Source organism: Mesitornis unicolor, unplaced genomic scaffold (assembly GCF_000695765.1).
Source record: "Mesitornis unicolor isolate BGI_N332 unplaced genomic scaffold, ASM69576v1 scaffold18602, whole genome shotgun sequence".
Lineage (NCBI taxonomy): Eukaryota > Metazoa > Chordata > Aves > Mesitornithiformes > Mesitornithidae > Mesitornis > Mesitornis unicolor.
In genome coordinates this window covers 56654-67197 of record NW_010171434.1, presented here as the reverse complement: position 1 = coordinate 67197, position 10544 = coordinate 56654, and the positions used below count along the sequence as shown (strand labels likewise).

The following is a 10544-nucleotide window of genomic DNA, read 5'->3' as shown; positions in this document are numbered from 1 at the left end:
CTGTCGCGGCGCTGAGCAATGACGTCAGAAGCAACTCTTAAAGAGCCAGCCTCCCACTGTAAACAGTCTGCGCACCTTTTATCCTTCCTCTCCGTTCCCCATAAAAACCCTGCCCCGCCTCGCTGAGAGGTTTACTCCTCTTGCCGTGCGCGGAAGCCGGTTTAACGTGAGTCCTCTTACGACGGAAGAAGGACAGCGTTGCTATGGTGATGCGTCATCTCCTTACGCCGGAAGCGCGCCGTGGCGGAGGCGGAAGATGGCGGCGGCGAAGCGGAGTGTCCTCTCCTCTTTAGCGGTTTATGCCGAGGATTCGGACCCAGAGTCGGATAGCGAGGCGGGGACGGCGGGGAGCGATGGGGGAGCGGCTACGGGTGAGGGCAGGGAGGGGGATGGGGAAGGCGCCTAGCCCCCTTCCCCTCTGTGAAGTGAAGGCTTCACTCGTTGCCACCTCCTCTTTTCTCATAGCTTTCCTTTTTCTCCTTAGGAGAGAAAGGAGGCCTGGTCTCAGTTGGGTACGGGGACGATGACTTCACTCGCCTGGATGGAGACGAGGACGGATATGAGGAAGAGGATGATGAGAATAGCAGGCAGTCAGTAAGTACCTCTCTGCTCCAAGAGCTTGCCTTGATCCCTTTCACGCATTGCAGAGGCTTTTTTCTCTGCAAAAAAAGCCCCTGAGTGGCAACCCATGATGGAACCAGGAATGTCTGACTCCTGGTGTGTATTTTGGCACTCTCCAAATACTTCTATTCACTTTGTTTTCAAGTAGCAAGCATTTGCTTTGAAACCCATCAGCAGCTTGGTGCAGCCCATGTTGCTTGTTACTAACTGTGTTGGTGCCGTTTAACTTTTGTGGGGAAAAACGCAGGTACAAGTCAACAGCCACACAGAATGAAAAGTATTCTTTAAGAGTAGTTGGCATTTATGTGAACTTTGTAAGAGGAACACGCTATTGCATGGTCAGCTGGGAGATTAAAAAGAATCAAGTTATGTCATGTCTTAAGTTTTTCTTTTGTGTATAACTCAACCCACTCACTGCCTCAGGTTCCCTTGATGTAACAGTGTCCTGTCTAGGCGTGAGTGGCTTTGTTTGTTGTAGGTGCATGGCATGTGTATAACATCACCTGAATGCTAAGATGATATGCATTGTGAGACAGGCCTGTAGCTCACTACCTGTGAGTGCACCTATAACACACAATTCTGTCACGTGTCTGTAGGAGCAAAACAATAAGCTTTGTGGAAGTGTGTGGGGGTCTTGTTGCCTTTCTTTCTCATCAACCTTTTTATTACCACCATGTTAAGAGTATGTTTTCTTGTCCCTGTTCCAGTGTTTTGGCTACTCAGTAGAGAAAAGAAGTAGGACTATGTTGTTATAACCTTTCCTCATTGAAATCTACTTTGTGTGCATTAGCTCTGTCTCTTTTGAGACACTCGCTGTTTATGCTATCTCTTTTTCCAAGAAGATGACAAGAAGTTTGTCAATCTCTTGTTCTTGGTTTTGGTTTTGTTCTGTTGCTAACTGGAGAAGGTGCAAGCAGTAGCATTCAGGGTCTGTGTCTGGCTTAGCAAAGTAGTGAAGCTTCTTTACTGGTTTAGTGATTCTTCCTTTTATATACCAAACTTCTAGACCCTCCTCCAATGTGATCTCCTTAGCATAAAGAAAGTGGTAGGTGTGATCCAGGTGGTTGTCAAGACCAGCTGCAGTTAGCATTGACTAAAGGGCAGGTAAATGGAGTAGCCTTTATTGCATACACAGTTTTTAGGACAGGTTGCAGCCATCTGTCATCTGGGAGGTGAAGTTACCATTCAAGTAATGGTAGTCAATCAAACCACTTTGGTGCCAGCCAGACCTTGCATATACTTGTGGTTACTGTACAGATGTGTGCAGGTTACACAGGGCGCCTTCTCTCCAGTCTTGTTGCAGCAGAGCAATTCTTGCTTTTTTGCATTAAGTATTTGACCAGAATTGAGATCTTCCTTGATATTGCTTATTCAAGTACCTCAGACTGGTTGTGAGTTGTTTTTAGAAAGCAGTGCGAGTTGGACTCGGTTTCCTCTAGGCTTTTATCTAAAAAAATTTGTGTTTATTTTATCTACCTTAACAGTGACTGAAAAGCCTCTGTTTTTTGCAAAGGCCATTCTCAGTAATGCTTCTTTGTTCATGTTGTTTCAGAGATGTCTCCTGCTAGGTTAGAAGGCTTAAGGAGCTGTTTCAGTTACCTGTCTATAACATGAATGATTCAAACTGTTGTTCCTTTGTTGAAAATGGCTTTTATCTTTGATCTTTAAGGTCCCTTCCAACCTAAGCCATTCTATGATTCTATGAATATAAGTGGGACTGTGGAAAGGAATCCAATCTGATAAACACAAGTTCTTTTCTAGTTACAAACTTATTAAACTGTGTAAGTTAAGACTGAATTCTTGGCATATGTGCATCTTTCAGCAAGGTAAGCTGGAGAGTAGCTAAGGTGAAGGAGTTAGATGTCTCACTACTGTGGGATAGGCAGTTAATTCAGGCAATTAAGACTTACTGACATTATTGTGTAGTCAGTCTCTAGTTTACCTTGCTAGAACTTGCTCGTGTGCTGGTACTCTGAGGTGTGTATTTCATTGTAAATTCTTCCTTTCAGTTGCATGCAATCAACTTGCTATTTTTTTTGGTTTTCTTTTTGAAGCTGAAACAGCGAGTTCTTGTTTTGGGGCCAAAGTTGAAATGTGTGGCAAAGATTGGAGGAAAAAACATTCTGCTGAGTTGTGTGGGCATGAAAAGCATTTTCTGCTCCTTAAATTTGTTTTGAACCCAGAGTATGTATTTATGCCTAGAATATAGGTAACTTCAGGATTTCAGTGAATTAGCTCACAGAGCAGTGAACAGTAGGCTTACCGATTGGTTGGGAGCAGAGCTGGAGCTTACTTCTCATGTGGTGAGGTATTTTACACAAGGCTGAGATCAGTCTTTTAAGCTCTCACAGGGCAGAAATTGGCCCAATTCTTTGGTTTATTTCTGGGTAGAAATAAAAACTGTATGGAGTCTATTACCTGTGACAGTGAAATTTGTCAGTGGTTCCCTTCTGTGCAAGTTCACATCATCTGCAAATGAGGCTATGACAGCACTACACAAATTAGAATGATGTGTCCGCTGGCATCACTGAATTTGTGGAACTTGGTGCTAGGCCAGACCCTCACCAAGCTTGCATGTTTGGTTGGATGGCAGGGCAGCTGTGTGTCCTGTGTGTGTTGCTCATGTATGCTTGGGAGTGTTACAGGTCTTGCAAATGCTGCTTTTTGTGTGAGTACTGCTAAACAGAGGAAGTGTGAGAAGCCTGTCCACCAGCTGGAAGAGACAAATTATCAAATGACAAATGCTTTTCTCCCAGTTCTGTTGCTTCTTATTGTGTAGTTCTGAGCATTGAGAAGCCACATGAGTTTTGCAGGGGACATCTGCTACTGACTGCTGCTTTTGCCTAAAAATAACCCCAAAACCCCAACACTTCTTTCCCTGACAGGACTTGTTTTCTGGTCTTAGGTGGGTGGGGTGAAACTGCCTTCCATGGAAAGGGTCTTGGACTACTGCTGGGCTGCTGAATGCAAGCCCTTTGCTGTAAGTGCAGTTACTTGTCAAGCCTGCTCTTTAAGCTTAATCCTTTAAATTCTTGTCTTGTAGGAAGATGACGATTCAGAGACTGAAAAACCTGAGGCTGGTGACCTAAAGGTATTTGAAAGTGTGGTGGTGTGGTGGGGGGGAAGTTCAGTACAAGAGGAATAAGTCTTAACAGCATGGCTGGGTGTTCGTTTGTGATCTTCCGTAGCTAGTTTCGTACTTTCCTTTTTGTAGCTGTAACATGTTTTGTCTTTTACTTTAGTTCTGGCTTCTGCCAAAGGTAGTTAACCAGTTAGGCTACAGGCTGAGTCGTGATCAAGATCTACATTCATTAACTTAATCATCTTGTTCATTACATCTGAGGTAGGTTTTCTGACAGCATCTCACCTGTTTTGCAGTGATCTGGCAGATGTAGTGTTCAGTACAGAATTCTCTTATGACCAGCATTAGTTGGAATATTTCCTTCTTCAGAACACCTCAATGAATAAATGATCTTATGCTCCTAGAGGTCATGAAATGTGTCCAAATCAATTCGGTTGTCTCCAGCTCTCTTTCAGTCCTTCTGAATGAAGCAGATTTGTAAAGGTTGTATTTAAAATTTTAAAAAGTGAGATAAGATCCCTAGATGATAGCTGTGATAAATAGTTGAAGTTCTCTTTATCTTGGAATTACATCTTATTTCTGCAGAGCAACTGATGTTTAACAGCACGTACATCAGGCTAAAAGCTGGAAGACAGACAGAAGACCAAATTCATTTGAAAGTTTATAGAGAACTGTGCTCAAATTTCCATCAGTTCAATCCGTCATGCAGTATAAGCAATCCTGTGGGATACTGAGTGAATGACAATTGCAAGAGCCTTTCTCTTATCCAGTAGCTTCCTCAAGGATGCAGTCAGTCTCTAAGATCTGCTAAGGAAACAAGAGGACTGTGATGCAAACTGCAATTCTGTAGAGCATTTGAATTAGCATAGAGCTTTGATAGGACAAGATGAAAGCAAATGGATGTGTTTAGCTATTCTGCCTAAATAAAATCAGTTTTACAGCAGCACCTTCTTCCAGTTTCCACAATATTTTTATGGATTTATAACAATACATGGTTGAAAATTTTGGCAGCTGCACTTCAGCTGAAGTTACTTGCATCAGTGTGTGAAATATCATTAATGCCTTTGGCATACAGGTAGGAGGCATTTGGAAATGGAACGTATTGTCTCCTTTCCTTGTTGCAAGAAAAATAAATTATGGTGGATTTTTGTTCCCCTTTTAAAAAAGAGGAAAAGGTGGTCTCTCTCTTATCTTTTTTCTAAATTTTTATGGCTTGTAAGCATGCTAGGAAGATGTTTCTGTAAAAACTGCTGGATTCAAATGCATACTATGAAAGAAGAATAGATGGGTTTTCCTTAAAAGAGAAATGTGGTGTACATCGCAACCTCTGTAGTGGGGTCCTGTTGCAGTTGTATGCATTTTTGTCTCCTCTAAAAGGGCTCTGTGACTTCGGTGCAATGGAGAAAAGGTCTGGCAAAGAGAGAACAAATTTGGCCTATAGTAGCTGTTGTCTGAGTAGTGACGCATTACAGAAATCTTACCACTGAATTGTATGGCCACTGCTTTAATACATTGCTGACATTTCATGTTGGCTTCTTTAAAAAGCCTTGTGATTTCAGCGAGTTCTGTGTGCTGCTGTCCAAGTGCGTTTTGCCCTTGTGGGTCGGAGCTACACGTGGCCATGGAGCAGTGCTTCAGCTTCAGTGGGGAAGTGAAGAAACACCGAATGTATTAAAAGCATTCAGTGTCTTGGGTGAACTCTGCAAGAACTGAAAACATAAATTAAAATAAAACTTTTTTTTTAAAAAAGAAGGTAGAATGTAATTCCTACCATCCTAGCGTGGCATGAGAGTGACATGAAAGGTGAGGATTTGAAGAGATTTGCAGGGATGCAAATCTGAACTTCAGCAGTTTCAGATTTTCATGTCATCCTTAATAGATGTCTTCATACATAAGTGAAAAAGGCAATAGCCTCCTCTGGGGTAATTTGTGGGTTTTTTTAAATTCTAGCTAAACAGCCAGCTGGCGCTTGGTAGAGGCACACCTTTGCTATGCAGTGTACTGCAAGGCAGTGGAGCCGGTGTGTTGCTGTATGGCATTCTATGGGCACTGGTGGAGTGGCACTAGCCATGCTGTTAAGAAATCCACTCGGGATGGGGGGAGATGGAACGTTATTGTAACAGTAGTTTTACTTGGAGCAGTTGCAAATGTTTCCTATCCCCCTTTTCCACCAAGTGGCAGTGTTCTCGTTCTTCCTCATTGCTGTGAGCTTGCAGCATCTATGACAACTAGTGAGTAGAGTTGTAGTTACAGTAAATCCAGAATGTGGCAAAAAGTGAGGCACTTGATTGTAACTTGCTAACAGTTTTTGATAACTTTGTTTTGTTTTGTCCCAGCTGAGTGGTGTAGTTGTTCTTGCTCTCTGTTTCATTGTAAGACATTACAGACCTGGAAACATGTTTAAATAGATGTGGGCCCTGTATATACAGCTAGGGCTTTTCCAGGGTCTGAATCTGACTGTATGCAGAAAATAAACCATTTAAAATGCGTGAATGAGATAAAACCATTGCGGTTTATCTATTAATGATAGTCTTTTCAAGCCCTGAATATACATTCAGCATTTCTTTCTGGTATTTACCTCTTTGTGCATATGGTGAATGAACTGATTTGAGATTATGTCTTGAATAATTGACCAGGACACTTGAGCCATGATATGTGGAGAGGATTTCCCTTGTTACTGGTCTGTCCTGTGATTTGGCCTCATTTTGCTCTTGGACAGCAGCAGATGCAAAGCCTCCAGGAGGTTCAGCTGTTGTCAGTTGTGGATATAGACTGAGGCAGCTGAAATTGGGGAATGATGTAAAATCTGTATGGTTAAGTGATGGTAGAGAGGGTGAAATTTGGAGCCTACCTCAAATAGCCCTGATGGGTAGAGGGTTTTTTTACCCTGACGATGGTGTTTATATTTATCTCAGGTTTTTATCTTGATTCCAAGGAGTGTGCACTTGTTGATCTTGATGAAGGTGCATCTATCTGTACAGCCGTTGTTCCTTGCTAGAGGTGAAGTCAATATAAAGGGCTAGATAGGTCTGCAGCTTTCCTGTGGTTTTTTTCTACCAAGTCACAGTAAGGTTTTCAGGTTCAAACACTGTGATGTCAAACTAAATTTTTCTGTCTGCCTTCACAGAGATGGGTGGAGATTTTTCTATACAGCTGTTTGAGGGAAAAGGTGCTCCAGGAGTTTTAAGCTTCATCAGTCATCTGAAAGCGTTCTTCCAGAGCAGATTTCTGCCCCATAGGATTCTCTGTTATTGAGCACCTGTGAACCAGTCCAGAACAGCGTGTGCTTGCAGCAAAAAGCAGAACCCTCCTCTTTAAGTAACGAAGCCAGATACGTTGCATCCTGTAGCTGCATTTTGAAGTGCTTCAGGGACTCATGGAAAACTGGAGATTCAAATCTACGTAAAACTAATTGCTCTTCCCACATTTCACTCTAGGAGGATGTGCTCAGGCCCTGGAGCAGGGCATGTTTGTTAGTGAACAAAATCACTTTAGAGATTCCTGCTTTTAAGTGAGTTGTCACCAGTTGTAAACAAGCATCTGCTTTAAAAGCACTTCAGACAAAAGCCTTCTATTTAGAAGGGAAAATAAATGGTTGACAGAAGGTGTTGGCAAAGGTGTAGTATTAAAGATTGAATCCCACAGCCTGGGCAGGTTCTTGATGTCTTTTCCTCAGATAATGGAGCTGGCATTGGTTTGGAATGACAAGTGTTAATGTGCTGTGCAGTGAGTGCAAGTTGCTTGGGCTCTTGCCAGCAGGTGGCTATGGTTAGAGCCATGATGCAGTAACAAGATACAAGCCTTCAGAGCTTGCTGAATGGACCAGCCCTGCATGAAGAAGGAAAAGCACAGAATCACAGAATATTAGGAGTTGGAAGGGACCTCGAAAGATTAAAATGAAATACTGACCTTGTGCTGCAAGTCTCACCTGAGGGGTTCTGTACATCATACTGTAGGGCTGGATGAATAACAGGTTGCAAGCACTGATCGAGGCCAGAGCCCAGCCCTGCAGCTTGGCTCACTGGAGTTTTCACAGAGGGAAATCATTAACTCTTGAGCCCTGATTATGGTATCAGGACTAGCCAGTGCAGGAAAGCTGATAAATATTGCCACTCCTTTGGCAGGTGAATGCCTGACACATGGTAACAGTTTTTCAAAGCAGGTAGGTACTTTGATGTTTTTCTTTTCTTTTTTTCTTTTGTTTTAAGGGTCCCCTCTGCATCCTTGTGACAATGTATGGTGAGGGAGCCAAAATGGGATCTAGCAGAAGGGTGTCAAATTTTCAGAGGAATCCTGTTTCCAAGCAAGTCTAAGTACCACCCCTTGATAATAATCAACTTTATTATGCTTAGCTTCTATTGATCGAGCATACTTGTAAAGTAATTTTACTGTGTTATAATGCATAGATGTGTACTAATACTTAGAGGCTTTTGATTGCAATGGTTTTTTTATCTTGCCTGCACATTAACCTGTTTGTTTAAATACCAAAATTATCTTGATTTAAAGTAAAAGCGGTAAGTGCTTAGTACCAGTAAATGGGTGTGTGTGCAGCACTGTAATCCTTGTAATTAATGCTTATTTTGGTAAGGCATATTAATTTTTCTGAGTTCAAGATACATTCATCAGACCAGATTATCAAAAGATACCTGAACCTACTCAGTAACTTTCACCTTGAGTATAACTGTTTTGCTCCAAAGAAGGGGAAAAAGTGTGTTTGGGAGAAGCTGTCATTAAAGCACCTCTGTTTCATTTAGGTATTCCACAGCAAACGGTGTAAAAAGCTGGCATTAGTAAGATTTAGAAAATAATTGGAATGTTTTACTTTGGTGGTGGCAAGTTATGAGGGGCGCTTAGCAAATACCAGCCCTTGATGCTTTCAGTTGCTGAGAGGTAACCTTAAAATTCTACTCAGAATATGTTAAAGGTCACGTAACTGAAGATCACGTATTAAAACTGCTGTTCTACCCAAAAGGAGTGCAGTCTGCAGTGGCTGAAGTGGCTGTGTATTAGTCCTCTTGCAGTGGCTGGATCTGGTAGGGTATAACTGGTTTGTAAGTGTGTGAAGAAAGGCACTCCCAACGCCTCACCAGAAACAAACAAAAACATTCTTTATCTTCTTTTTTAATTATTGTTTTCTTCTGGCCCCTTCGGCTTTTTGATGTTATTTGGGTTAGTATTGGCCTCTGATGGGCAGTACTGGCAAAAGAGCAGCTGTATTTTAGAATTGGCCTTGTGTTATGCATGGCTGTGCTGCGTCTCTTTCTGTAAACACTTCCAAAGTGTGAACTGTGCAGTTTCCAGGACTAGAGTTAAGGTTAGATCTCCAGTGGTTTGTTTCCCACTCATTCCTTTGCCTGTGAGCACAGCCTGAAGGTGCCAGTGATAAGCACTTCAGTCTCAGATTCATCTTTTTTTGTATTCTAGCTTTCTTTTAATATAATTGTGTAAAATGCTGTCTGCACTTCCAACCTTGCATATTTTTCTGTCATTTTGTGTCTGGGACGTTGTTCCAGTGCTCTGTCAAGGGATCCACTTTGGCAGTCAGCACTACATGCAGAGAGCCTTTAGAGGGAGCAGAGTTAACTCGCCTTCTAATGCTGTCCTCTACACTATGGCAGAGTGCTCAGATATTAAACCAGCTGATACCTGGTTCCCATTTTGTACCTAGGTGGCTGACCTTAGTTACTGCCAGAGAATATCAGCGGTGGTTAAGCAGTTTTGCATGCAGGAAACAAAATAGCATTTGGCATCTTTGATTATTTTGCCCCTTGCCCCACGTACTTCTGTGTCTGCCTGAGAGGGGATAGATAGATCGCAGCACTGCTGGTCTCTGAAGCTGACTTACCTACTTTAGAGCTGCTGGCCTCAATCCAACTCCTGCGCTGTTTTGGAGATGAGACATGTCCACTGACATGCTCGTTCCTTCCTCCCCGCCAGGCATACATGCTGCGGCAGACTCTTCACTCCCTGCAGTACTAAATACCATGAATTATTGACACAGGTGTGGCTTGACTTTCTCCAAAGAGCTGGGCTTTTTCTGTTTGTCTTTAAACTTGAACAAAAGTCCTTTCTGGAGCTGCTTCCCTTTGCATATTTCACCTGATAAAGGTCTAAGTTCTTCAAGTCCGGTTCTGTTGCTGCAATTATTTCTGTCTGCTGTACTGAAATAGGCTGTTCTGAATTTGCATGTCGGTGCGTGTCAGAATCTGAACAGTCGGCACAGATGGAGGATTGCCTCAAATAGCAACAAATATCTGCAAATAGCTTCTTCCAGCTTCTCCGTTCTGGGTACAGAAGGACCAAAATCTGCAAAAACCCTGTGGGATCCATTCATAGAGGAGCACATGTCCTAGTGAGGATACTTGAATACTTGCTTTTACACCTCGCCTCTACTCTGAACCATGAAGAAGGATTTTTAGTACTGTGTACTAGGGAAGAAAACGTGTGCAAGATGTTGATTTTGTCAGCTCTCCTGAGTCTTTCCTTTGCTGCTGTGAGATTTAAGAATTCTCAGCTCAGTTTTACCTTCCACTTGATTCTGCACTGCAACAATTTGTAAAAAAATATAATAAAATTATCAAAGTAGCTTGACATCTCAAGCCCTGTCATGTGGTGCTGATATTTCACCTCTGAATTCCTGTTGCACTGTAGGACACAAGTGACTTGACAGCAGAATTTATGGGCTCTGCAGACCATGGTGGCTTCAGGTGGGGACTGCTGGGAGCTGTGATGCTGGCTGCGCTCTGAAGTGTGGAAGCTGTTAACTGCTGCTACACCCCACGGGCTGTGCAATCTTCCATGCAGGCTGTTTTGCACATTTACACCACTGTGTCCTGGTTGG

At 42.6% G+C, this 10544-nt stretch overlaps 1 protein-coding gene across 1 annotated transcript in view; it reads left to right on the top strand.

The window, feature by feature from the left end:
- The first annotated feature begins 256 nt into the window (after positions 1–256).
- Positions 257–10544, top strand: part of SAP30BP (SAP30 binding protein) — a 30463-nt gene continuing 20175 nt past the window's right edge. The window contains exons 1-3 of the mRNA XM_010180038.1: positions 257–371; positions 485–594; positions 3665–3712. Of these exons, the coding sequence (XP_010178340.1) occupies positions 257–371; positions 485–594; positions 3665–3712 (273 nt within the window). The remainder of the gene's footprint in view (positions 372–484; positions 595–3664; positions 3713–10544) is intronic.